This window comes from Gopherus evgoodei, chromosome 24 (assembly GCF_007399415.2).
Source record: "Gopherus evgoodei ecotype Sinaloan lineage chromosome 24, rGopEvg1_v1.p, whole genome shotgun sequence".
NCBI classification, from domain to species: Eukaryota; Metazoa; Chordata; order Testudines; family Testudinidae; genus Gopherus; species Gopherus evgoodei.
Window position 1 is genome coordinate 3,208,623 of NC_044345.1, and position 25,978 is coordinate 3,234,600.

Below are 25,978 nucleotides of genomic sequence, written 5' to 3' on the forward strand. Positions count from 1 at the left end.
CTGAAAGTGGGGGTCTATGTACTGGGTGCCCCGTCGAAGGGCCTTTCCATTGCCAGAGCCGTGTCAAGGGGCCCCGGGTAACTGAGAATTCCTAGCGTGACAGGCTCTCCGGTGCAATAGACAGAACCATCCAGTATTGCAGGAGCCGTGTCTGTTCAGACCCTTTCAGCCCTGAGCAATTAGAGGAACCTTCCCCAACCCAGCACCCTGGGCTGCTTTGAGCTCACTGAGTGACTTACCACAAAGGAAAGAGCGTCTCATGGGGGAAGTTGCAGAGCTGTGGGGCGGGTCATTTCTCTGCAGCCCCTCGGCACCATCAGGGACCAGCCACTCAGCAAAGTCTGCCGTATAACCCACTCCGGCTCTGTTCGGTCAGGACACCCGTTCTATGGACTGACGGCCGCCCGCTCTGCCTGCCCCTCGCTGCCAGGATGGAGGGGGCTCTGCGGCCTTCCCTTCTCTTGCTCCTGCTGGTTTCACAGCCCGGCGGTGAGTGATCTGTCTGAACTCCAGGGCAGGAAATGGTGGCACAGACAGTGGTGCCATTTCAGATTTCGGTGGGGTGGTGGTGGGCACCTTAACCATGATTTCAGAGGCTACTTGGGCACCTGAAAACTCTTGGTTTTGGCAGATAACAGGCACAGTGCTGCTGTCAGATAACAGTTTCTAATTCCTATATAGAGAAAGAAAATTAAATTTTAGACCTACTCAGTTCTAATACTAACATGTTCTGACCTCTTGGGGCAAGTCACTTAAGGGACACTGGTTAGATTTAAAATGTTGGTGCAGCCGGGCACCTAGTGGGGTTTACAAAGCCTCAAAACTTCTAGGAATGTTTGAAAATCCCACTCGGTGCCTAAATACCTGTGAAAGTCTGGCTGTTAGTCTGGGTGTGCCTCAGTGCCCATCTGTGCAATGGGGGTAACAGCCCAACTCTGCCTCACCCAGGGGCTGTGCTGTGAGGTGCTCAGATGCTGCGGTGATGGGGCCACATCAGGACCACAGGTAGCGTGGGAACTTCTCTGTGCCACTGCTAGCCCTGCCCTGGGGTTCAGCCCCTTCTTTTCTCCTATGCCCCTTACACCTTCCTCTGTTCTGAATGTAGCCTGGGCTTGGCAGTGTTTCTTCCAAGTCCCCTGGGCTCTCTCCTCAGCCCCAGCCCCACACAGGGATTTCTGTTTGACAGGTTCATCTAACCACTTCCAGACTCTTCATTTAATTACCAGATTGACGGTGCACTCCATATGCTTTAGGGAACATGGGTATGTTGAATATGGCATCACTGGAACATGCTTTACGCTAAATGTGCTGTGTGGGGTGTCATTAGAGAGCTTGTAATCTACTAAGTGTGTTCATCCTATTTGTTCGCATGTCTTATTCCTATATCTGGAGTTAGGAGAATAAGATATGAACTTGTATCACTGATGTAAACATATTAAGTGGAGGCCATTAAGGGAGCTCCAGAAACAATCAGTTGTAAACGGGCTTAGTTACTTGAAAGCCTCCCTATGTACATGTGGGCCAGCCCATGGGGAATGGAGACTGGGGGTCTGACCATGTCACCTGATGCTGCAGTGGTTCTCAAACTTTTGTACTGGTGACCCCTTTCGCAGAGCAAGCCTCTGAGTGCGACCCCCCTTATCAATTAAAAACACTTTTTTATATATTTAACACCATTATAAATGCTGGGGCAAAGCGGGGTTTGGGGTGGAGGCTGACAGCTCACGACCCCCCATGTAATAATCTTGTGACCCCCTGAGGAGTCACGACCCCCAGTTTGAGAACCCCTGTGATACTGGAATCCATCTTAAATTTGGTACTTTTCCATTTCGAAGGAGGGGTGGGGACCCAGAGAGACAAAAGATTCCCGCCTTGTGCCAAAGCTATAGGAGGGGGTGGAGCAGGACAAAGGGGGCTGCCAGTGATGAGAACCCCCTGCTCACCACATGAGATATCTGCTGACCTAACAACAACTGTACCGGGGAAAGGATTGGGCCCAGACTCAGAAGGGATCTAGTGTGTGGAAGAAGCTTATTGGAACATCTCTGAGGGCGAGGTTTCATCTGTAATCAGTTTCTCACTGTATTCGGTTTAGACTTGCGTGGTTTTTGCTTTATTTTGATGGTAACTTACTTTGTTCTGTCCCTTATTACTTGAAACCACTTAAATCCTATTTTTTATACTTAATAGATCACTTTTGTTTATTAATAAACCCAGAGTAAGTGACTGATACCTGGGGGAGCAAACAGCTGTGCATCTCTCTCCATCAGTGTTCTAGAGGGTGGACAATTTATGAATGTAGCCAGTATAAGCTTTATACAGAGTAAAAGGGATTTATTTGGGGGTTTGGATCCCATTGGGAACTGGGTGCTGGAGGCAGGTAATCTGCTGAGCAGTTTTCAGTTAGGTCTGCAGCTTTCGGGGCATGGACCAGACCTGGGTCTGTGTTGCAGCAGGCTAGTGTGTCTAGCTCAACAAAGCAAGGCTCTGGAAGGGAAAATGGGCTTAGAGGTAATTTCAGCACATCAGGTGACAGTCCCAAAGAGGTCTCTGTGATGGAACCCACACCAGCCTTTTCTTATCTTAATCACCCTGCGTCTGTTTGTAAACAAAGCACTGACTCCCTGCCCCAGGGACACAAGCTGAGAGAAACACCCCTCTGCACAACACAACCCATTCTCCGCCTGGGAGAACAGCTCCTGTATGAAACTCAGGGGGGCGGCAGCAACCCCTTCCCTACCTAACAGGTGCCCTTGGACAGAGAGCGTCTAATGCACCTCTTGAAATAGATTGGGAGTGACCTCACCTCCCGCTGCCCACAGAAGGAGAACAAAGACGGGACAGGCATGGGGAAATTTATGGAGCTTTGGGGGAACCACCTCAAATCCTCCGCAAAGTTAGGAGGGAAATGGGGGCCCTACAAACAGCCCCTGCCATGGGCCTTGGAGATTCATGCCCGGTCCCCAGCCAAAGGCAGCTTTGCTGGGTCTGCCCCAAGATCCAGCTCCCCAGGGCTTTTTGGGGAGCACTGCAGTCCCTTCCCTTGTAGGCCCAACCCCCGCCTTAGGCAAGTCCCTCGCCCCTGAGGATCTAAAACCTCCCCACGTTCAGAGCTAGGTGAAAATTCACCTCCTCAGCCAAATTTCCTGCACTAGCCCCCAACTCAGCACAGTTACCCCCAGCTCAGCTATTGCCAGTGGGGATCATGAAACCGCCCGAGCCTGCTGGGAACAGAGAGAGGAATCAAAGCTGTCTCCCTTGCTCTTGGGAGGGCCCCAGAGGGAGACGAGTGGGTCAGGGGATAGACAGACTCGGCCATCAATGGGCTGCAATAGGATCATCAGCCTCCACTCAACCTGCGCAGGTAAAACGCCTGTAAAAGCCTGTAACCTGCTCTGGCCCGTGCGGCTCTCTGTCCCCCTCTAGTGGTTGGTTCTTAGCAGAGGGAAAGAACCTCCTACTGCTAATGGATCTCAACCCTCTGAGATCAGACGTGTTCAAAAGCCAGATCCAGACCCACATCTGACAGCTGGCCCCTGGCTCTGTAATATCCAAGCCCCAGCCCCAGGGCTGAAGGCAGCCTGGCCATGGGGTGCTGGACACCAGAATCTAAAATCTGAGAGGATTTGGGTCCAGCTCCATAGGAAACAGTATTGTCCCCTCCCTCTCTCCCTCCCATCTAGCAGCCCCCCCTGGTTCCCAGAGAAAAATATCACAACGGCTGGGGAGGGGAACTGGCCTGATGTCCCCGTGACGAGGCATGTAGTCAATCTGGTCCTAAAGGCTCCTGTTTTTCTCTCGTGGGGCAGGGGCCGGCAAAGCTGCGGCAGGTGAAATGGAGCTGAGCAGGATTGTGGGGGACTCCATCACTTTCCCTCTGGGGATCCCAGCACAGCAACTTATAACTGTTTCTTGGATAGTAAACACAACAAGGAGTATAGTAATTGTAATAGCAGGAAACCCCCCCAATGTCATTGTGTCCGACCCGTTCTACGAGGGACGCCTCAGAGTCCCTGCTGAGAGCAACTCACTTCAGATCACCAGCCTGAGGATGGAGGACACGGGCACCTACGGAGCTGAAATCAGCACAGTTACAGGCACCATCCACAGACCCTTCCTGCTGCGCATGTACAGTAAGTGTGGGGCCGATGAACCCCGGTGGAAGCTGGAACGCGCCCTGCTCAGGAAGTTCCTCTGGGAGATGAAGGGCTGCAGGGTCCCAGCGTCTGTGCGGACCTCTGAGTGCAGCTGCTTCTCCTCCCCCTCGCTCCTATTCCTTCCCCGTCACCCCCCAGCTCTGCCTCTCTGCCCGCTTGTCCTCTGCAACCTCCTCCCCCTGCCCTGGCTGTTGCCCCACTGCTCCCGCCCCACAAGGCCCTGGCTCGTTGGAAACCCAAACTCCTCTTGGCATGTGGGTTTCCTTCACCCAAGCCAGGGCTCACCTGCCCGGTCGCTTTCCCCAGGTCCCGCTCCCAACCCCCCAATTTCAGCAAAACCCCCTTTTCTGATCGAAATACGTTTCAGTGAGGAATTTCAACTAGCTCAAGGCTGGGCCTCCTGACTACCACTTCTCCAGCACCCCCAAACAATCCCTCCCTTCTTCCCCCCCATCTCCAGCTGGGGCAGGGTCGCCCTGATCCCCTGCCTTGGCTCCAGCTGTGCTGCGAGGAGCCAGACAGCTCCTTGCACTCAGCTTCCCTCAGCACATCCAGGCAGCAGCTAGCAAGATGCTGCAGGAATTTCAGCCCATTCCATGTTTCTCTCCCACCTACAGAGCAAGTACCGGAGCCAACTATCGTCTGTGACTCAGTGACGTGTGTGAATGAAACCTGTAACTACAACCTACACTGCACCATCAGGGATGGAGGGGACAATGTGACCTACAGCTGGACTCACACAGCAGGGGACGCTGTTGTACCCAATGGGTCCATTCTGCACATCTCTCTCAGCCCCCGTGATGCTCACCTGGCCGTCACCTGCACAGCCCAGAACCCCGCCAGTAACAGCACCACAACCGCCTCTGCAAAGGGCCTTTGTGCAGGTAACTCCCTCTGCAGGGTCGTGCTGCCCAGTGCTCACACGGGGGGAGCTGGCATCGAGTTGCTGTCTTTGCACCAGTCCCAGGGCTCTGATCCCAAATAGAACCTGGCCCCCCACAACCCCAGAAGCCACCTTGCTGCAGATCTTAGCCTGTAAACCTGCCAGGGAGCTGCTGGCCCCTGATTTGTCTGTGTCACCAGAGCAGCGTTGCAGTGTCAATGGGGAGCAGCCTGGGCTCAAGGAGAGCTGTGCACAGGCTGAGATATGGGGGGTGGGTGAGGGGACAAGGAGGGAACCCCGACAAGTTTAGTTATTAAACACGCCTGATCTCAAACACTGACTCACCTAAGGGGCCACATCAGCCTCCCCCCTCCCATCCCCTCCCCTGACTCTGAGAAGGCTCTGGGAGGGAGCAGGGGGAGGGGCAGGAACATCAGCGCAGGCTGCCCAGGGGAGGGGTCTCACGGGTGGGGGGCGTAGGGAGGAGCCGGCAGAGTGAGGGGCTCAGAGTGGGGGTCCAAGGTCTGTTTTGGGCCCCATCACCTGTCTCTGCACAGGAGGAGTCTGAGCCGCGTCAGAGCCCTCTGGGCCCCACTCTGGGGGCTCCTGTGCCTGGGGGCAGGACGCGGCTGCTGACTCTGAGGGGACACCGGAGCCGAGGTCAGTGGGGCCCGGCCCAGACTCAGCCCTGTTTGCACAGCGTCTCCTCCTGCCCCGTATGGAGCGGGGGGCAGGTTCCCAGGCACCCCCACCCCTTCCCTTGCTGTGCTCTTGGGGCATCACCGGTTGCCTCCTGCATGAACTGACTCCATCACCTTTAGCTCACTCATCAGCCCCGGCCTCCTCGCTGTCCTACTGCCACCTCAAGGGGATCATCCTGCTGCTGGTGCTGGGAGCCCTGAGCGCTGGGATCATCGCGGTGCACGTCCTCCCCGGCAGGGAGCTGAGATGGGACTGAGAGCAGAGGAGCTGCCACTGCGACTGCCAAGCCCGCCAGCCCAAGGATGCTCCGGGGGGCCGCTCACTCACAGCTTCCGATGGGTGAATGTCACTGAGTGGGAAGAGGGGAAGTATTGGGTCCCTCTGTGTGGCGGGAGATGTGGTGGAGAATTGGCCCTGTTCAGTGGTGCCCTCTGGCAGCCACTGGCAGCACAACTGCTGCGCCTGCCTCAGTTTCCCCCCATCGACCTTCTGAAAAGACCCCAGTGTCTAAACGTACCCCTACCTGGGGCTCATTTATTGTCCCAGCATGTAAACAGTCCCTAGGCGCCCAGCCCACAGCTCACACAAATCCCCGGACCCAGAGCTCACTGCTCAGTCCCCACGGCTGCTCCAGTGCCTGGTTCTTTCCAGGCTTCTGCACTCCACAGGGCCATGATCTTTGTACCTCTGGGGTAACCTTACTAGTGGCATCACACTGAGGGCTTGTCTACATCAGAAAGTTGCAGCGCTGGTGAGGGAGTTACAGCGCTGCAACTTTGAAGGTGTACACATCTGCAGGGCATCACCAGCGCTGCAACTCCCTGTTTGCAGCGCTGGCCGTACTCCCGTTTTGTCTCGGGTGTAGAGGATCCAGCGCTGGTGATCCAGCGCTGGTAATCCAATGTAGACACTTACCAGCGCTTTTCTTGACCTCCGTGGAAGGAGGAAGCCTCTGGTAATCAAGCTGGTCTCCTTTCCCGGTTTGCTCTCTCGTTCCCGGAACCACGAGCAAGCAGGTCTCCTTCCCTGCGGTTTGCAGGGTGGTTCGGGGAACGCGAGAGCAAACCGCGGCGAAGCTGGTCTCCTTTCCCGGTTTGCTCTCTCGTTCCCGGAACCCCGAGCAAGCAGGTCTCCTTCCCTGCGGTTTGCTGGGTGGCTCCGGGAACGCGAGAGCAAACCGCGGCGAAGCTGGTCTCCTTTCCCGGTTTGCTCTCTCGTTCCCGGAACCCCGAGCAAGCAGGTCTCCTTCCCTGCGGTTTGCTGGGTGGCTCCGGGAACGCGAGAGCAAACCGGGGCGAAGCGGGTCTCCTTTCCCGGTTTGCTCTCTCGTTCCCGGAACCCCGAACAAGCAGGTCTCCTTCCCTGCGGTTTGCTGGGTGGCTCCGGGAACGCGAGAGCAAACCGCGGCGAAGCTGGTCTCCTTTCCCGGTTTGCTCTCGCGTTCCCGGAACCCCCCTTGAAGCCGCCCAACAGCGCTGCAGTGTGGCCACATCTAACACCACTTGCAGCGCTGGTTGCTGTAAGTGTGGCCACTCTGCAGCGCTGGCCCTATACAGCTGTACTAATACAGCTGTAACAACCAGCGCTGCAAAATTTTAGATGTAGACATGACCTCAGTGTGGGCTTCCCCCGGGACCCAGGCTCAGTCACCATCTACCGCACAATGCTCAGCATCTCCTGCTCACACCCGATCCGGATCTGTGTCCCCGTCCCAGCACTGAGCTGCCATCCATGGGGAGGTGCCTTCAATTCCTTTGCACAGGCCTTTGTGTAGCAGAGAATCTACAGATCCTCTGCTCCCAGGGGATTGCAGCCCTCCAGGAGGCAGGACCAGATTCTCATTCATGACAAGCCTCCGAGAGACCACCTTGGGACTGTCAGCTGATGTACAGAGACTACCTCTGAGCCCGTTTTCCCTGCCAGTCTGGAACTTCAGTACCCTGTCGTGTCGAGCCAGACACATTAGCCTGCTGCAAACACAGACCCAGGTCTGACCCATGCACCCAAAGCTGCAGACTTAACTCATAGAGAGAGATGCACAGCTGTTTGCTCCCCCAGGTAGTAATTACTTACTCTGGGTAAATTTAAAAAAAAAAAAGGAAAGCTTAATATAACTTTCTCATGGATTTGTTAAAAAGTGGGGAGGAAAATAAACTGCTCTCTGATCCACTGGATTACAAAATAAGGGGACTATAAACTAGCTGTTACTAAGGTTCTGTGGTTTTCACTCTCACATGTTTTCTGCATGCTCATTTTCTGTTTTTTAATTGAAACACATGTAAAAATGTTAAAGGGCTCTGTCTTCATATAGGTTTGTCTTTTAAAGTGTTCATTCCTTTACAAAACTTAATATAACTTTCACTTGTATTTGTTAAAAAGCGGGCGAAGAAGCAGCCTTCTCATCTCTGATCCACTGGCTTACAGAGGCTGTTTTTGCTGATAGTAGCTTTGCTGCAAAATTATGCTGCTTCAAATTGTCCTTACTAAAAAATGACCAATGTGAGTCTAAAATCTAGGGGGAAACTTTTTTATCACTAGACATTACTTTTATAAACAGGTTTTCTGTGTTTTTAACCCCGGGGTGTTTCTGCATGCTCACTTTTTATTGAAACACACATGCAAAAAGGGCTAAACGAACATTTGTTTCTTCGGATAGACTTGTTTTTCAAAATGGTCTTCTCCTTTTCTAATCCACTAACTTCAAAAGGCTGCTTCAAATTGTTCTCACTTAAAGCATATGGAAAACTTTTAAAAACTTTTTCTTAGTCAGGGGTTTGTGTGTTTAGGCCTGGGGTGCTTCTGCATGCTCTTTTTTAATTGAAACATATGCAAAAGTGCTAAATGAAGGGGTGTGTCTTCATATAGGCTTGTCTTTTAAAGTGTTTATTCCATTACAAGACTTAATATAACTTTCACCTCCATTTGTTAAAAAGTGGGGGAAGAAACAAACTTCTCTCTGAGTCACTGGTTTACAAAATAAGAGGACTTGTGGTTTTAAAGCTGGGGTGTTTTGCATGCTCTATTTTATTGAAACACACCTGTAAATAAAGAGATGTCTTCATATAGATTTGTCTTTTCAAGTGTTTATCCCTTTACAAGAGTTAATATAACTGTTACTTGCATTTCTTAAAAAGTTTTGGGAAGAAGCAGCTTTCTTATCTCTGATCCACTGGCTTACAGATGCTGTTTTTGCTTGCAGCTTCAGATTATCCTTATTAAAAAATAACCCATGTTAGTCTAAAACAAAGAGGAAAACTTTAAAAAATTGTTTGTTACTAAGGGCTTGTGGTTTTAACTTGTATTAAAGCCCCTATGTAAAAGGGCTACATGGCAGGGAAAATGCTTGGGGTCTGTTTTTTCATATAAGATTAAAAAAGTTAAGGGGTGGGGGGTGGCTCTTGTTCAAAAACCTGGGGATTATAGGATTGGTTCAGGAACATGAATTGTACGACGCTGCTGTAGAACAACAGCTGATTGGGTCGATCCAAAGGTGGTGGTAACAAACCTGAGGGGCTGTGAACCTGGGAAGTTGCCTCTTTCCGCAGAAACACTTGGAAGGTAAGAGCTCTCTCTCCGACTCAACCACGGGCTGTCTATCTCTGCCCTTTGCAAAGGGGCTTTCTTTTCTCTTTCCTTGCTCTGGTCTCTCTTTTCATCTCTCTTTGTCTGTTTGTTCTTTTCTTAACCTACCCTTGTATTTAATAGTTTAAATGTTTCTTTCTTAACGTGCCTTTATATTTTTACCATGTGAAACAGTTTCCTTTATGTTTCTCTTTTGTTTAACTTTTAAAATGTTCTTTATTAACCTACTCTTATATTTAATACACCTTTTCCATTTATCTCAAAGTATTTTATTCTTTAATAACATACCAGACTAGTCCTTTAAAAACACCTGTCCTTACTAAACCTCACCAAAACCTCTTCTCTTTAATAACTTGCCTCTATTCTTTCAAACTAACCCTTTAAAAACAAAAATCTTCATTTTCCTTTAAGTTCTCTTTCTATTCTTTAATAACCTGCCAAACTAGGCCTTTAAAATCATTTCACCAAACAACCTCTCTTTTCTTTCTTCCTCTAAGCCTTACCCAAGCTTTCTCTTTTTAATCTTTAAGCTCACTCACTCAATTCTTTCAACCTTTTTCTTGTGGAAACCTGTCAGAAAATACATGGTGATGAATGCTATCGAGGTATATGCTACTGCTGTGTCAAGGGGCCTGCGGTAACTGAGAATTCCTAGTGTGACAGGCGCTCTGGTGCAATAGACAGAACATCCAATATCGCAGGAGCCGTGTCCGTTTCAGTCCCACCCGCCACCCCTGAGCAATCAGAGGACCCTTCCCCAACCCAGGGCCTTGGACTTGAGCCCAGCTGAGTGTAGCCCTGCACTCAGAGTGACACACCCAGCCTGTGGGGTTTAGGGAGTTCGGCTGCTTTGAGCTCATTGGGTGACTTACCCCAAGAGCTGAGTCACATCACAGCCAGTGGGGTCTGGTCTTGCCAAATCCCATCTCCCGGTGGAGAAATTGCAGAGCCGCAGGGCGATTCGTTTCTTTGCAGTCCATCCTCAGCCACAGCCAGACGTCCCCGTCTGAACCGCTCCAGGCTCTGGCTCCATTTGGTGAGGATCTCCGACGCCCGCTGCCCCACGCTGTCAGGATGGAGGGGGCTCCTCTTCGACCTTCTTTTCTTTTGCTTCTTCTGCTCTTACAGCCTGGAGGTGAGTGATCTGCCTGAACTGGAGTGCAGGAAATGGTGACATACGGGTCAGCCATTAACTCCGCACCTTGGGCAACTGGGAGTCTAGGATGTGATTCAATTCATGTGCCTTCTTTTCCATGGAGAGTTAATCCAGCCCTGCAAACAGTGACTCAGCCAGGGCTGGAATAACCCAGGGAGTGTGGGGGCTGCCTGTCAGGATCGAGGGGCATTGGTAGAGCTGAAGGAGGGAAGGGGAGTCCAGGGCTTCATGTCGGGGTTGAGGGGCATCAGCAAATCTGAAGGAGGGAAGGGGAGTCCAGGGCTGGAATGGCTGTGGTGGGGGGAATGCCTCAGGGCTATATGTCGGGATTGAGGGGCATTGGCAGAGCTGAAGGAGGGAAGGGGAGTCCAGGGCTGGAATTGGGGGGCTGCACATCGGGGTTGAGGGACATCGGCAGAGCTGAACAGAGGTAGAGCCCAGGGCTGGAATAGCCCTGCACTCCCAGCTCACCCGACCCCGCAGAGTCCCCTCCTCTCCAGCAGCTGGGACAGCTATGGGAAGCTACACAGACCCTGAAGAGCCTGGAATGGCTGAGGGAAGGGTCTGGGCAGGCCCGAGAGCGCCTCTGTGCTCTTGGGCGACCATCTCCCCGTAGCAGGGGGCAGAGGGATGACACTGGGAGGGATGGTCTGCATAATGGCAGGGCAAAGCCTAGAGAGTTCCAGGGGGCCTCTGGGGAAGGGAGACAGGAGGACTTGGGGAAGGGAAAAGGAGGGGTCAGGTTGGGCTGGAGGCCGAGAGGAGGGAGGGGGACTCCAGTGAGGTGAAGTGGCCATGTTGCAGCAGGGGGTGCACGGCCCCTCCTTGCACCTGCACGACAGCTGGGCCCAGCGCAACGTGAGCCACGGGGTGGGTGGGACCGACCTGACCCTTTGGGTTGACCCATCTCATTCACGCCAAGAATATTTTTCCAAGACCCCCTGGTCGGGCCCGATCCTCCGCAGCCCTGCATGCAATGCACCAGAGGCATTTCACATTGGCTTTGCCCTGGGGGGAGTGGTTGTGCAAGAGGCAGAGCGATGGAGAATCAAGCCCAGGATCTCAGCCTCCATTTCATCGCTAGTCTGCTTCCCAGCCCCTCACCTCCTAGTGGGGATGTAGCAATACCAACAGAAGTGCCACGCTGGCTACTTCCGGCCTGGGAGGCAGCTACCAGCCCTGGCAAGGGCTGGTATTCGCCTCTCCCAGGAGATCTGCTGCCCTAAGCGGTCTGAGGTTACCCTTTGAGGTTCCCCCTGGCACCAGCAGGGCCCTGCTAGCTAGCAGATAATTTGCTAGGTGGAGATGCTGGCAAGAATATTCCCTCTGGTATACTGGTTACAGCATGACCCACCATTCACCAGCACCTGGCGAGAGGGCGGGGGAGAGAGATGGGCGGGCATGGAGATAGACAGATGTGTTCAGCCATTCAGTGGGCTTATAGGATCATCAGCTTCCCATGGCTATGCGGCTAAAACCCCTGGAAAAGCTGTCTCCTACTCTAACAAGTCAGGGTCTTTGTCCCTTTTGAGGGTCTTTTGTCTAGAGGCTGTTCCCCATGCAAGGTAAGAACCCTCTACTGCTACCAGATCTCTGTCCCTCAAGAGCAGATATGTTCCAAAGCCAGATCAGGCTGTCAACCTCACAAATGACCCCTTGCTCTGTAATATCCAAACCAACGCCCCAGGGGGGAAGGCTGCCCGGTCATGGGACGTTGAACATCCAGATCTGCAATCTGTGGGGTTTGAGCCCAGATCCAGGGGAAACAATTTCTCCCGCTCCTGTAATCTGGGACTCCCCCTGGTTCCTGTGGGAGCATGAACGTGGACCGGGGAGGGAACTGGCCTGGTGTCTCCATGGTACGTCTACTTCCTGTTCTTCCCTCCCGTGCACCAGAGTACTCCAGAGCGGCTGAAGATGAGACGGAGCTGACTGGGATTCTGGGAGGGTCGGTCACTTTCCCCCTGAGGATCCCAGCAGAACAGAAATTTGAAAACGGGGCCTGGATGGTAAACACAAGCAGTCTAGTCACCGTCATGGCAGGGAGACCTCCCCGCGTCCTGGTGTTTGACTCATCCTACAAGGGACGCCTGCGATTCTCTGATGAGAGCTACTCGCTTCAGATCACTGACCTGAGACTGGAGGACACAGGCAGCTATTCCGTCGAATTCAACACAGACAAAGAGCAATTCGCCTACAGAGAATTCACGCTGCGCGTGTCCAGTAAGTGCTGGGGCAGGGGGATCCCTGAGGGAGCCTGGAACCTGCCCCGCTCGGGAAACTCATAGCCGCTGGCAAACAACTTAGTGTGGATGCTTCTCCTCTTCTTCCGCCTCGTGCTGGTCTCTTCTGCTGCTCGCCAGCCCTGTCTCCCTGCTCCTCCATCTTCTGCAGCCCTTTCCCACCTGTGCTCTGCTGCAGCTTCCTTCCCCCACCCTGGCCACTGCCCCACTGCTCCCGCCCCACACGGCCCTGGCCCATCAGAAACCCAAACACTTCTTGGAACTGAGGTTTTCCCCCATCCAACCAGGGCTCCACTTCCTGCTCTGCTTTCCCCAAGCCCCCTCCCACAACTCCAGCGCTGGTCACTCATCCCAAGAGAGTTAGTCAGGAACAACGTTTCCCTTGCACGGGGCCATTTCAACATCTGCTTTTGTCCCGGATTGGGATGTGAAGTAGAAATCCTTCAAGAACAACAAAAAAATTGTGGCACGAAAAGTTGCAAAAGATCCCAATCAGGAAATTAAACATTTCGACATTTTCGCTCTCTCTGAAACACGAGGTGTTGAAATGCTGATCGGTTTCCACAATGACCTTGCCGATTACGGTGGACTCCAATGGGAGGAGGGGAAAGACCGTTCGAAATGCAACATTTGGGGTTTGGCATTGAACACCTGCTTCAGAAAACTGAACATTTTTCTTGGCGTCAACTTTTTCCTGCTGAAAATGGCAGTTTTGACTTAACCAAATTTTCAGATGGAAAACATGTTCACTGGGAAATTTCAACCAGCTCAAACCCCCAACCGATCCCCAAGCTGGGCCCCCCGTGCCTGCCCAAATGATCCTTCCGTCATCCTCCCCCTCCCAGCTGTGCCATTACCTTCATGTCCCCCTGCCCCTGCTCCAAGCATGCTGCGAAGATGCAGAGGGCTCCCTGCGTGCTGCTCCCACAGCAGATCCAGGCAGCAGCTAGTAAGTTGCTGCAGGGATTTCAGCCTGTTCTGTGTTTCTCTCCCCCACACACAGAGGGACAACTGCCACCTACCATCGCCTGTGACTCAGTGGCCTGTGAGGATGATGCCTGTATCTACACCCTGCGCTGCGCCATCAGGAATGGAAGGGAAAATGTGACCTACAGCTGGAGTAATGCCACCAGCAGCGTTCTGTCCACCGACTCCATTGTGCACATCCCTCAGCGGCACCAGGCCGCTCGTGAGAGCGTCACCTGCACGGCACGTCTCCCTGACAGGAACAGCTCTACGACGGTGTCCCCAAAGGAATTCTGCGCAGGTGATGCCCTCTGCAGGGAAACCCTGCCCAGGCGCTCCTGGAGAGGGCTGACATCGGGTCCCCGCCTTGGCACTCACCCCACAACTATTTCAATGAAACCACTCTGGTCTCCAACACTTTTGCACTTAAAGGGGTCCCATCACCCTAGCAATCCCCTACCCCACCTCCCACTCTGAGAAAGCTACTGCCCCCCAGGGAGAGATCAAGGGAAGGGGTTGAAGCATCCCTGCAGCTGGGCCAGTGCAGAGTCATGGGGCCGCAAAGAGAACTGGCATGAGAACAGCTCCATGGCCGGTGGTTAGAGAGCTCCCTCGGAGCAGGGAGCCCCAGGATCCGATCCCCTGCTCCAGCCACTCATTAAGCAGAGATCCAAAGAGCCCCCCATCAGGCTATCCCAGAGCCCAGTGGTTATATCGCTCACCAGGGAGGTGGCAGCTCCCTTCTCCCACCCAGGGGAGGACCCTCACCATGGGGTTACACAATACAAGGGGAGGCCTAGGCGGCCCGTGCCCAAGAGAGGGTTCCCAGCTGAGAGTCTCCAGCAGAGACAGGCAGCAAAGGCCCTGAGAGGCGGAGGATGCCCCATCCCCCCAGCATCTCCCATTGACTAGCCTTGGGGCGCCCTGCCCATGGTGAATCTCTTTGTACCTATCTGTCCCCATCCATCGCAGGGGATGCCCAGGCGCCAGGCTCAGGCTTGTGAATCTCAGGGGTGTCCCAGGCCTCTCACAGTTAGGCGTGGTGGCTCCCAGTGTCCCTGCGTTCCTTTGTGACCCCAGGCCTCAGGGTTCTTCTTGCGCAAGCCCCTCCAGTGTCTCTGGCGTCAGACAGATGGAGCAATATTCACATGATGTCACGGTAACAACGCCACAGCCAGTGCTTTACTCATTCCCGCGTGCAGCTGAGCATTGCCACACGGTCTGGCCCGTTGCTCCCCAGGCCAGGAGACTGCAGACGGGTTAAAAAATATATCATCAGCGAACTGGGTCCTGGGAACCATCTGGTGATGGGACCAACACCACAGCTCATATGGAGGCTGCCTGGGCTTTGTCAATAAACGAGTACTCACACCCTCGGGGATCCGCCACGCTGCCCGGACAAGGCAGCTTCTCACCGGGGACGCTGAAGATCTCACAGTTTTCTCTCCACATGGGTCAAAAGGGAAAAGCGTCATCCTGGTTTTCAAACCAAACAAGACTCAGCAGCCTTTTTTCAGCATCGTTAGCAGAGCCACGCCGAGTACGTCTCATGGTACTCGCTGGGCATCTTCTACCAACCATCTCAAAGATCTTCCAATGTGCAGCAACAAGGGGTGGCCAGGTGTGGATAACCCACCGCGACATCGAACGCGAATCTCAACATTCAGTTCCCTGCTTGAACCCGGAATTCAGTCCATTCAGAAGGTGGGGAACGACACTTCTGTGTCGTCAGATGCCCAGAATGGGTTCCTGGATGTTCAGACACATCCTTGTGAGAACAGGGGACAGAGTCCACTTACAAGAGTGGAAGCGAGGAAGGAAAAGGGACAATACTACAGAAAAACTAAGGGATCGCTCCCGCCCTGATAGGGTGTTCACCCGACACCGTCGCTCAAGGCGTAAAAGGGCTCAGGAGGGGCTACCTGACAGGATGGGCTGCACCTAGGCAAGGTGTGGGCTGGACAGACAGCCCCAGTTGGACCTGAGCTGGTGATTACAGGGAGCCGGTGTAGAGGGAGGGCCTGGCCTCCCCTCCCTGTCACTGCGGGGAGGGTAACAGGGGCAGGGCAGTGGATTTTGAAGACTTCCTGAGGCAGTTTATTTAGCGAGACTCTGACCCCGCAAAGGGAGGAAACTGCAGCGACCTGGCCTGAAGGCCAAGCCACAGAGAGGAAGCGCTGGAGCTCGCGGAGCAAGAGAGAAGCCACCAAGTGCTTCATTGGGGCAAGGGAGCCAAGGAACCGCAAGCAGCGGCAGCAAATCAGCAGAGAGCTGATCCCCCGGTGAGCCCCAAGGAGGGGCCCCAGCCGTGAGCCGATCCCCCGGTGAGCCCCAAGGAGGGGCCCCAGCCGTGAGCCGATCCCCCGGTGAGCCCCAAGGAGGGGCCCCAGCCGTGAGCCGATCCCCCGGTGAGCCACAAGGAGGGGCCCCAGCCGTGAGCCGATCCCCCGGTGAGCCACAAGGAGGGGCCCCAGCCATGAGCCGATCCCCCGGTGAGCCACAAGGAGGCGCCCCAGCCGTGAGCCGATCCCCCGGTGAGCCACAAGGAGGCGCCCCAGCCGTGAGCCGATCCCCCGGTGAGCCACAAGGAGGGGCCCCAGCCGTGAGCTGATCCCCCGGTGAGCCACAAGGAGGGGCCCCAGCCATGAGCCGATTTCCCGGTGAGCCACAAGGAGGGGCCCCAGCCGTGAGCCGATCCCCCGGTGAGCCACAAGGAGGCACCCCAACCATAAGCCGATCCCCCGGTGAGCTGTAAGGAGGGGCCCCAGCCGTGAGCTGATTCCCTGGTGAGTCACAAGGAGGGGCCCCAGCCATGAGCTGATTCCCCGGTGAGCCGTAAGGAGGGGCCCCAGCCATGAGCCGATCCCCCGGTGAGCCACAAGGAGGGGCCCCAGCCATGAGTAGCATGAACCCCGTGACACACACCCTGCCGATCCACGCTTCCAAGGCGTCTGCAATGGTGATTCCTTTCTGCTTGTGACCTCAGAGCATCTCATGTGAATTTTAAAGGCTAAACCAGCGAACAAACCGTTCAGATGGCGCTTGCAAGTTATGGCACAAGTGGCAGCCTGGCCGGCTGTAGAACAGTGCGGAGTGCAATGCCTGCACCTAAATCAAAGCTGCGTCCGCCTAGCTACAGCGGCAGAAATGCCTGTAACACTTTAAATGGCTCCATTGGCCAGTCGGATCCAGGGATCCTGCACTGAAAATCCAGAAAGTGACGGAAAGTTTCCCCTGCTGGGTAAGATCAGAGAAGAAAATGGCAGATCAGATGAAGAACTGACTCAATGTTCCTCCGAGGAAGGAGCCCACCGATGAATTTGCTGATGGTGATGATGGGTAAAATCTGCACAAAACAGATGAAGAAAACCAAGAGAACGCAAAGCAAGCTGCTCGAAGAGCTGGCCAGCTGCCCGCCTAGCTTACGGGCCGTTAAAAATGACTTTGTTCTTTCATTTTCTTTTATTCCTGCTTCATTTCGTTTGTCTTTGCTTTTGTAACCGTTCAGTCTCGACTCCCATTCGCAGTGAAGTGGTAACAGAACATTGCTAGAAAAGGGACCAGGAATCATTCGTCTTCCCTTTTCTTACAACTTCAGTTCATTGGGATTTGCCTTTTTCTGAGTTCAAATAACTGAACTAAAGTTCGGTCCCGTGGGAGGCGGGTATTGAAGACCTGGGCAGGCTAAGCCCCCTCAACCCAGGCCCTGGCCAAACCCACGCTCCACCCCAAGAGCTTGCCTTCACTCTCCCTTTCCCCTGAAGCCGGTGGGGGCTGAGCTCCAGCCAGCAGCCAGGGGTTGAGGTGGCCTGGAGTGGCTTGTGGCTCCTTCAGCCGCAGGGGGGCAGGGGCAGGCTCCGGCTCCGGGCTCTGGCTGCTGGGAGGGGGGTGCTTGGCTGGAAGAGGTGGGGCTGGCGGGCGAGCATCCCTGAAGTGGAGGTCCACCAGCCATCCCTGGTCGGTAACTTTTTTGGGGAGCTGATTAAACAGAGGCAGACTGGAGAGCATGTTACCGGTGTTACTGTTCTAATACCTCGGTGCTTTTGTCAATGTTTGACCAGCCGTCTATGGTCAGATGCTCCACCCACCCCTGCTCCAAGCATGCTGTGCTGGGGCAGAGGGCTCCAGCAGTTCCAGGCAGCTGGTAGGAAGTTGTGCCAGGGATTTTATCCTGTTCCTCCCCCCGCAGAGCAAGTGCCGGTGACGACAATTGTCTGTGACTCGGTGACCTGTGCCAATGGAACCTGTCACTACAGCATGCGCTGCGTGGCTGGGGAGAGGGGGGGACGTGTGGCTTACAGCTGGACTCAGGACAACAGCAGCGTGGTCATATCCACCAGCCCCATTCTGCGCGTCTCTATGAGACCTTTCGAGACTCTCCCAGCCATCATCTGCACAGCCCAGCACCCCGCAAGTAACAGCTTCAGGCTGATCTCCCCGAAGGACCTGTGTCCAGGTAACCCCCCGGGTAAGTGCTGCCCAGCTGAACTTTGCTCTGAGAAGGTCTCTACCTGGGGGAGAGCTCAGGGGAAGGGTCTGGAACATCGGTGGGGCAGGGCCCGGGGAGAGGGCACATCCCGCAGCATTGGAGACCCTTGATGAGCTGCTCACAGACAGCTGGCAGAGCAAGGGGCTCAGACTAGGGGGACTGAGGGGCAGGTTTGAGCCCCATCACATCCCACTCTCCTCCTCCTGCTCCGTGTCAGAGTCATCAGGCACTGAGCTCCTGGGCGGAACTGACTCCGATTCCCCAGAGGAGACACCGGCAGTGAGACCAGCCTGGCCCTGCACAGCCCTAGCCCTCTTGCACGAGCTCCTCTTGCCCCATATGGAATTGGGGAGGGAAGATTCTCAGCCCCTGCCCCAGCTATGCTCTAGTGGTGCAGCTACCCCCCAGCATCGCCGGGCACCCCCGACAGGAACTGACCCCGTCGCTCTTGTTTAGATTCCCCACTAGACCGGTCCCTGGCCTCGTCGCTGTCCTACCACCTCATCATCCTGCTGCTGGCGCTGGGAGCCCTGAACGCCGGGGTCATCGCATAGCACGGCGTCCCCGGCAGGGAGCAGAGATGGGACCAAGACCAGAGGAGCTGCCACTGCGACTGCCAATCCCGCCTGGGAGTTCCCCTGCCCACCAGACCAAGGGATATTTTGGGGGAAGAGGAAGACACACTCACTTGCAGCTTCCAAAGGGTTAATGTCACTGCGTGGGGATCGAAGCAGAAACACTGGGTCTGGCCATGGGGCTGCGAACCCTCTGAGCCTACGGTGGAATTGTGGCTCTCATTAGTCACCTAAATATCTGGGATTGGTTGTATTTTCATACTGAGGCTATCTGGTAACAGTGAGTTCCACAGGTTAACCCCCCCCCCATAAATAAAGTCTCTGCCGTTTTACTCTGCGGTATAATGATTTCTGCACCTCCGGCTTACACCTACTCGTGGCATCACCCTCCTTGTGGGGTTTTCTGAGGTATGCGGGGGGGATGGCAAGAGGGAAGGGTACGTTTAGGCTGAAGCTTGGGAGAGGACATGCCCAGGCAATGAGGTGTGTCACCGTGGGAATCACTGCTGCCAGGGAGGGCCTGTCCTAGCCAGGCTGGGGCTGCAGGAAGCCGTGCCCAGTGGGCATCATTGCCGAGGCAGGAAGGGCTGGTGCGTCGGGTGGCTTCTCTCATCCTGCTGCAGGCGGAACAGAGATGGGAAGGAAGGTGGCACTTGATAGCAGCTGCTGGGTGCTTATCTCACAGCCCTTGTGGGGTGACCCCGCCGAGGCCGGACATGGCTGCCCAGGCACAGCTCAGATAGGGGGGCGCCCAGAGGGGAAAGGAATCTCTGCTCACCCGGCACAGACTGGGAGATGAGCACTCAGCTGTCACCTGCCCGGCCAGGAACCCCGGCTGCCCCCCAGCCACAGCTTGCTGCCTCCCCCCTCTAGCAGCCACCGTCTGTGTGCCTGGCCCTGGGCAGGGAGGGGGTTGCTGAGGCCTGGGGGCACCGGGCTTTGCAGTGCACCTGGTCGGGCTGGACAAGTTGGATGTGGGCATCCCAGCACCGTCCGAGCTCTTTGGAGTGGGAGCTCCCAGGGCCCAGAGTGGCTGGGCCCCAAACACGTATTTGTTTACTGAGGTCCCTCCCTGCCCCGGGTCCCTTCTCTGCCCTACTGTAATGGCATGGGCAGGGGTCTGCGGGGAGCTGGACAGAGGGATATGGACAGACTGGAGGGTGTTCAGAGAAGAGGAATGAAGAGGGGTTAGGCGGCTCTTGTTCCAACTGGCCGTTGTAGTGTAACGGGTTGGTTGGTTGGTTTTTTTTGCAAAAGGGGTTGAAAAGGAATCTCTGCTGAAATGTTACGCTGGGGGCTTTCGGAACAAGGGCTTCTGTTCTGTGCATCTGAATCCCGTCTGCACCCAGCCAGCTGGGGAAATTCAAATACAGCAGCAATATTCATTTCCGGGGAAGCTTTGGGTGTTTGGCCACTTTTACAATACGGCATAAAAGGAAAGGTTGAAAATTCCCCACATAATGAAATTCGGCACCGCTCCCCATCCCGCAGCCACCTACCTACTTCCCGGCTGTGGTACTGTCACTGGCTAATTGTTTGGTGTCTTGGCACCACCTACAGTGGAGATCTGGAAAGACAATCAACCCAGACAAACCACCAACTCCATAGGGCCTGATTCTCCGCAGCTCTGCCCCGGTGTCATTTACACCTGTGCGCTATTCTAACAACGTTAGTGGGGGAGAAGTGACCGAGGGCCCTGGACTGGAACAGTGGCAGGTGCACAGGGGAGCATTTAGAAGCCTTCTGCCCCGGGGCTGTCCGCATGGCAGGGCGGCCCTGGAGCATTAGATCCTGGGAGCCCCCAGCAGCCTGGTAGGAGACCAGACAGACCTGTCAGAGCCAGATATGTTCCCGTTGAAAGGTGTTGAACCTGATACATTTCTGAGAATCATTTTGGGGTCAACAAATCAGTGTTTTCCGATGCCACCCTGGGCACTATCTGCTCCCAGTAATTCACTCAACCAGCAGACAGCCAAGAGCTGGGGAGGTACTTTCCATCACCACTGAACTAGGATGAAATTCAGCCTCAGCTGCCTGCCGACGCCATAACCGACAGCTGTCTGGCTCTCGGACCCTTCATCTGACAATCCCAGCCCCTCCGCAAAGACCACTGATCGGGCACTTAACCGAGCTGCTGCTGCTAACTCTTCATGGGGGCTTCTGGCTAAAGCCCTGAGCCAGGGCTCGATTCATGGCTAGGACAGACTCCCTGGGGAGTGTACAGTCTATCCCGCCAAGGCAGACACAGAACAGAAAAACACGGAATGGGAAACTGAGGCACAAACAGATTTGGTAAGTTGCTCAAGGAACCTATGGAAGAGCTGGAAATTGAAACCCAGCTCTCCGGAGCCCAGTTCTTCATCCACTCTGTTGCCTCCTTCGTGGTTTCAATTGCCTTGAAAAGAGCCATCCCCAAACTCAAGGGGTCTGTGAGGGCAGCCATCAATAGCTTTAACTCTCTTCAGAATTCCTTAAGCCCACTTTACTCATCTTACAAGGTTTATTTACTTCCACGGTGAACTACTGTAACTTTAAACCCGCTGCGATCTGCCAAGCACGCCCCATAAAAAGAAAGTTCTGTTAACCTAATCCAGCAGAGGCTTGCTGATACCACATCTAGCGAGGCTACCAAACACCCCCCGCCCCCCATTAAATCTGCTGCATTGAGAGAGATTAATGAGCCCAACCTCGGAAAGGAAAAGTTGCTTTGTTACAATTCAGCAACATTTTGTAAGCTCTGTAGTGGCTTGAGCATTGAGTGGGGTCAGCAGGTTCTGTTCCTGGCTGTGAGACTGAGCAAATCCCTTCTTGTCTGTCCCCACTCCCACTCTTCGTAGGACTTGTCTCCTTAAGAGAAGCGTGGCATGAACGGACTCCCCTCCGAGTCCCACTCACGGTGCCTTTGGTGTAGAAGGATCTGCGGCTGAAATGCCCATTGCAATCTCACAGACCCTCTCTCCATCCCTGGCTGTGATGCCAGCTCATCCGGCGGTGCTGGATCTATGCTTTGGCACCGACTGGAGCAGACAGAAGTGCAGAGCTGGAAATACTGCAGCTAAACATGCTGGCACGTGCTAAGAACACTTCCGCAAAGGGGCCGGGGAAGGAGAGACAAGTTCTGCCACAATACGGCTGCACACCAATTCCTAGAGTGGCTGCACTTAGCAAGGCACTAGGAATCTTGGGATACTCCCCCCACCCCCAGCAATTCTCACACCAAACACATTTCACTGCAGCGCCAGCTGACATGGGGCTGGGGCGTGGGCAGCTTTGCCGTGTGGATTCTTGGAGACCAGCTTGGCAAGCTTGTGCCCACAAGCCAGGACCCAGGTATGCTCTGCGGTGCAGACATAACCTTAGCATCCAGCTCCTTGCAGTGGGGATTGTCTCAAGGACATCCCAACCCCGCCTGGGACCACCTAGCCTGTACTGCCACGGCTTCGCTGCGGTTACTGGAACTAGCTAGCTCGAAGCTAAAACGGGTACTGGCCGCAGTCACCCCTTGGATTGCAGTGTAGACATACCCGCAGAGCAGGTACATCTACATTGCCACGGGGGAGGGGGGGCAGCTCATGTAGACGCACCCAGGCTAGCTGCAGTCTGGCTAACTCACTACAAATAAAAGCGAGTATGGACCTAGGGGGTCAGGCAGACTGGTGCAGCCGGCGCTGAAGCCCAGTTGCGACGCCCTAGCTTGGGCGCGGTGAGAGCAGGTACGTCTGTCCCAGCTGCCAGTCACACCCCCTGGCTGCAGTATAACCCCCACCCTAAAAAGCAGCCCCTGCCCTGGTAGGGTTGCCAGCCCTCCAGGATTGTCCTGGAGTCTCCAGGAATTAAAGATCACTCTCTAATTACAGATTATGTCTTGTGATGAAATCTCCAGGAATACAGCAAACCAAAACTGGCAGCCCCGCGCCCTGAAGAGCTTGGAATTTAAACAGAGGGAAGAGGAAACAGAGAGGGGAAGTGATGTGCCAGATCAAGAATAGAACCCAAACGTCCTGACTCACAGGCCTAGGCTCTATCTACTAGACCATGCTACCTCATTGGAGAGCTGGCCCTTTGCTCCTCCCCAGCACTGGCAGAGCCAAGAACAGGCTCCATGTCTCTGCCAGTTTAGCCCAATGCCCTATTCACCAGACCATACTGCCTCTCCCTAGCTACTTAATCCCATATTTCATAGGGCCAGGCCTCCTCCCCCTCCATCTGACCTGAAAAGCCTTAGCCTAGAGATAATAACTTGGCTGCAAAACAGAATCATGCTGGCAAGTGTGGCCAGAGCCCTGCCTCTGCAGAACGTGCCGTAAACTCCCTCGGCAGCCAGGAGAGAGAAAAAGCTACTGCGTAGGCAGGAGTGCCCAGACTCTGAGCTCATAATCTGATCCACCACATGGCGGTTTTCCCTTCAAATCCCCTTTGAACTGCACTAATCACCTTATGGTTCCCTCCCATAAATCGCCTGCCTAAACCTATTGTCTGTCATCCTTTCAACGGCTTCTCCAGATTAGCCGCTGCGTCAGCATCGTGCGTCTGTACCAGTCAGCACTGGCGGGTCCTTTACCTGGTTTTCCCAGGAGCACAGATTGCTGTCCCATCTCCCACGGCAGACAGAAGCCCTTCTCTTCTCCAGGGAGCCTACAAACGTTTTCATCCAACATGAGAACACTGCAACTTTGACAGCCCCTTTCTCATTCGAAGATCTTCTCTGCACTGCACCAGGGAACTACACTTTACAGCGGACATGACCCTACATGACATAGGGAAACAGAGGCACGGAGAGGGGACCTGAGCTCAATCAGGAGACGATGCAGGAATAGGACCCAAGAGTCCAGATGCCAGCTTGTGGTGAAAAACCAAATAGCCCTTGGGCTGCTCTAATTCACATCAGGGGCCAGAATACAGGGAATGCAAAGGAAACTTAAATCCAGTTTAAGCCGCCCACTCCACCTTCATCCCGTTTCCAGCCTGGGAACAGAGCGGCTGGGAATCAGGCCCATTGACTTGAATGGGAGTGACTCTGGAATTACTCCCTTGCCCTGTAATCTCCAATCTACACGATCTTCCCAAAACACGCTGGGAAAGTGAAACTCAATGGGAGGCAAACAATGGGGCAAACGGAGCAGTTAAAAGAAACCAGGGGCCTGGGATGTAAAAACACTTTGTGCAAACAGGATGCGGCACCTTCCCTGGATGGTTCTCTTGACAAACAATCATCCGCTCACAAAGTGAGGTAGGAAAGCGAGATGCAGGATGGTGAAGTGGTTTGCCAATGAAAAAGCTTGAAACAGAACCCTGGAGTCATGCCCACAGCACACCCCCATCTCTACCCATTAGACCCCACTCCCCTCCCAGAGCGGGATTACAACACTGGGGTCTTGGCTCCCTTTCCCCTGCTCTAATCACTAGATCCCACTGCCCTCCTATGGCTGAAAATAGGACTCAGGAGTCCTGATGCCCAGTCTGTCCCAGTCTAACCATTAGTCTGTGCTCCCATCCTTGTCTATTCCTAGCTCCCCATCCCACTGCTCTAAGCAGCAGCTTCCTGTCACTTCCTCACCGCAGGGCAGTTGCATAGGGACACAAAGACTGAAAAGTAATGAGCTCATGGAAGGAAATCATAGAATCAGAGACTTTAAGGTCACAAGGGACCATTATGATCATGTAGTCTGACCTCCTGCACAACGCAGGCCACAGAATCTCACCCACCTGCTCCTGTAACAAATCACCTATGTCTGAGCTATTGAAGTCCTCAAATCGTGGTTTGAAGACTTTAAGGTGCAGAGAATCCTCCAGCAAGTGACCCGTGCTGCCCCACGCTACAGAGGAAGGCAAACCCCTGCCCCCAGGGCCTCTGCCAATCTGCCCTGAGGAAAATTCCTTCCCTACCCCAAATCTGGGGATCAGCTAAACCCTGAGCATGTGGGCAAGACTCACCAGCCAGACACCCAGCAAAGAAAGAAATATGGGGCTGGGAAGAGATTTAGCGTCATTCATTGTGACTGACTGGCATGAGAATGTTCACCGCTAACAGGCACTGGTTACGGTAACAGAAACGCAGCAAAGGTTTATTGGGGGCAGCCAGGGGTTGAGAAGGGAAGAGTCAGGAGGCCATTAATGGAGCACCAATAGCACAGACCAGCTGAGCATCTTTACAGGACATAGCAGTGAACTGACAGGCGGGCGCACACCATCACCCTCTACTGGACAGCAACAGAACTGTCCAGCTCTGTGTCATAGACCCTAGACTGCCACTAGCGATTCACTTTCAGTTAAAGGGGCAGGGGCGAGTGCTCAAAGAGCAGCAGGAACCCAGCTCCGTTCCTGCTGTCAGCTGGAGGATCTGAACCGCCACAGCAAAGCAACAAACAAGAGACCCGCAATAATACCTCCCACTTTTCATTACAGCTTTCAGAACTCTTCAGAGCAGGTGGTCAGTACCATTATCCCCATTTTACAGATGGGTAAACTAAGGCACAGACTTGCCCAAGGTCACCCAGCAGCAGAGCCAGCACTGGAACCCGGCTCTCCTGCATCCCAGTGTCCCCACCCTGAACTAAGCAAGTCCTAGATGTGTTTGTTTTAGGACACACTGCATCTGGCTCCTGGTCATCCTGTACCATGAAGGCTGTCATTGCCCTGATGGGAAGCCTGCTGCCTGTGAAGACAACTCTCCAGTGCAAAACCAGGGATTGATCACACGTGGGAAGAAGGGGCAGATTCGGGGTTTTTTTTGGCACAATCATGTTGCCCCTCAGTTTTGCTAATTTCACCCTCCCCCCAAATTTTACTTCACTGAAGCTGGCACAGAAAACACAACCAGCAACTAGGTCTACTGGGCTACGATTTCTTACGAAAGCATCACATCTTCATTCACCTCCTACCCAATGTACAAATGCTGCAGGCTCAGGCCAAGTCACCAGTTGCAGCAGGGTCACCTTGACTTTAATGGAGTCTGGCCCATTTCCACCAGCAGAGAATTTGGCCTTTGTAACCCATTCCCAGGTACAGGGTACACTAACTCCTTCCCGTCCCCTCCCCACATATAGGGCACCATAACAGCATCACTCACCCAGCCTGGTTTCAGGCTAGCAGCTGCTGCCTCAGTTTCTCCTCATTCAGGTCAGATCTCTCCACATTGCAGCTGGGTTTTGTTGCTGGGGTAACCTGGCCCTCCAGCCAAGTCCTTAAAGGAGATGTCTACCCCATCAGGGTACCCACATCCAAA

General features: G+C 54.2%; 2 protein-coding genes across 2 annotated transcripts; both read left to right on the forward strand.

Annotated features, from left to right (window-relative positions):
• Positions 1-62: 62 nt before the first annotated feature.
• Positions 63-6,437, forward strand: LOC115639355 (SLAM family member 5-like). The gene is made up of 4 exons (XM_030542023.1): positions 63-489; positions 3,810-4,133; positions 4,775-5,041; positions 5,862-6,437. The coding sequence occupies exons 1-4, from the start codon at positions 432-434 to the stop codon at positions 5,996-5,998; spliced, it is 786 nt and encodes a 261-aa protein (XP_030397883.1). The 5' UTR covers positions 63-431; the 3' UTR covers positions 5,999-6,437.
• Positions 6,438-10,376: 3,939 nt separating this feature from the next.
• On the forward strand, positions 10,377-19,086 carry LOC115639353 (SLAM family member 5-like). The gene is made up of 5 exons (XM_030542019.1): positions 10,377-10,459; positions 12,377-12,703; positions 13,727-13,990; positions 17,879-18,157; positions 18,635-19,086. The coding sequence occupies exons 1-5, from the start codon at positions 10,399-10,401 to the stop codon at positions 18,730-18,732; spliced, it is 1,029 nt and encodes a 342-aa protein (XP_030397879.1). The 5' UTR covers positions 10,377-10,398; the 3' UTR covers positions 18,733-19,086.
• The last annotated feature ends 6,892 nt before the right edge of the window (positions 19,087-25,978 follow it).

Coding starts and splice junctions, on each gene's coding strand:
- LOC115639353 (XM_030542019.1), top strand. CDS start 10,399: ATGGAGGGGGCTCCTCTTCGACCTTCTTTTCTTTTGCTTCTTCTGCTC. Junction 10,460..12,376: donor TCTGCTCTTACAGCCTGGAG/GTGAGTGATCTG, acceptor CCCGTGCACCAG/AGTACTCCAGAGCGGCTGAA. Junction 18,158..18,634: donor GTGTCCAGGTAACCCCCCGG/GTAAGTGCTGCC, acceptor GCTCTTGTTTAG/ATTCCCCACTAGACCGGTCC.
- LOC115639355 (XM_030542023.1), top strand. CDS start 432: ATGGAGGGGGCTCTGCGGCCTTCCCTTCTCTTGCTCCTGCTGGTTTCA. Junction 490..3,809: donor GCTGGTTTCACAGCCCGGCG/GTGAGTGATCTG, acceptor CTCGTGGGGCAG/GGGCCGGCAAAGCTGCGGCA. Junction 5,042..5,861: donor TGCAAAGGGCCTTTGTGCAG/GTAACTCCCTCT, acceptor CATCACCTTTAG/CTCACTCATCAGCCCCGGCC.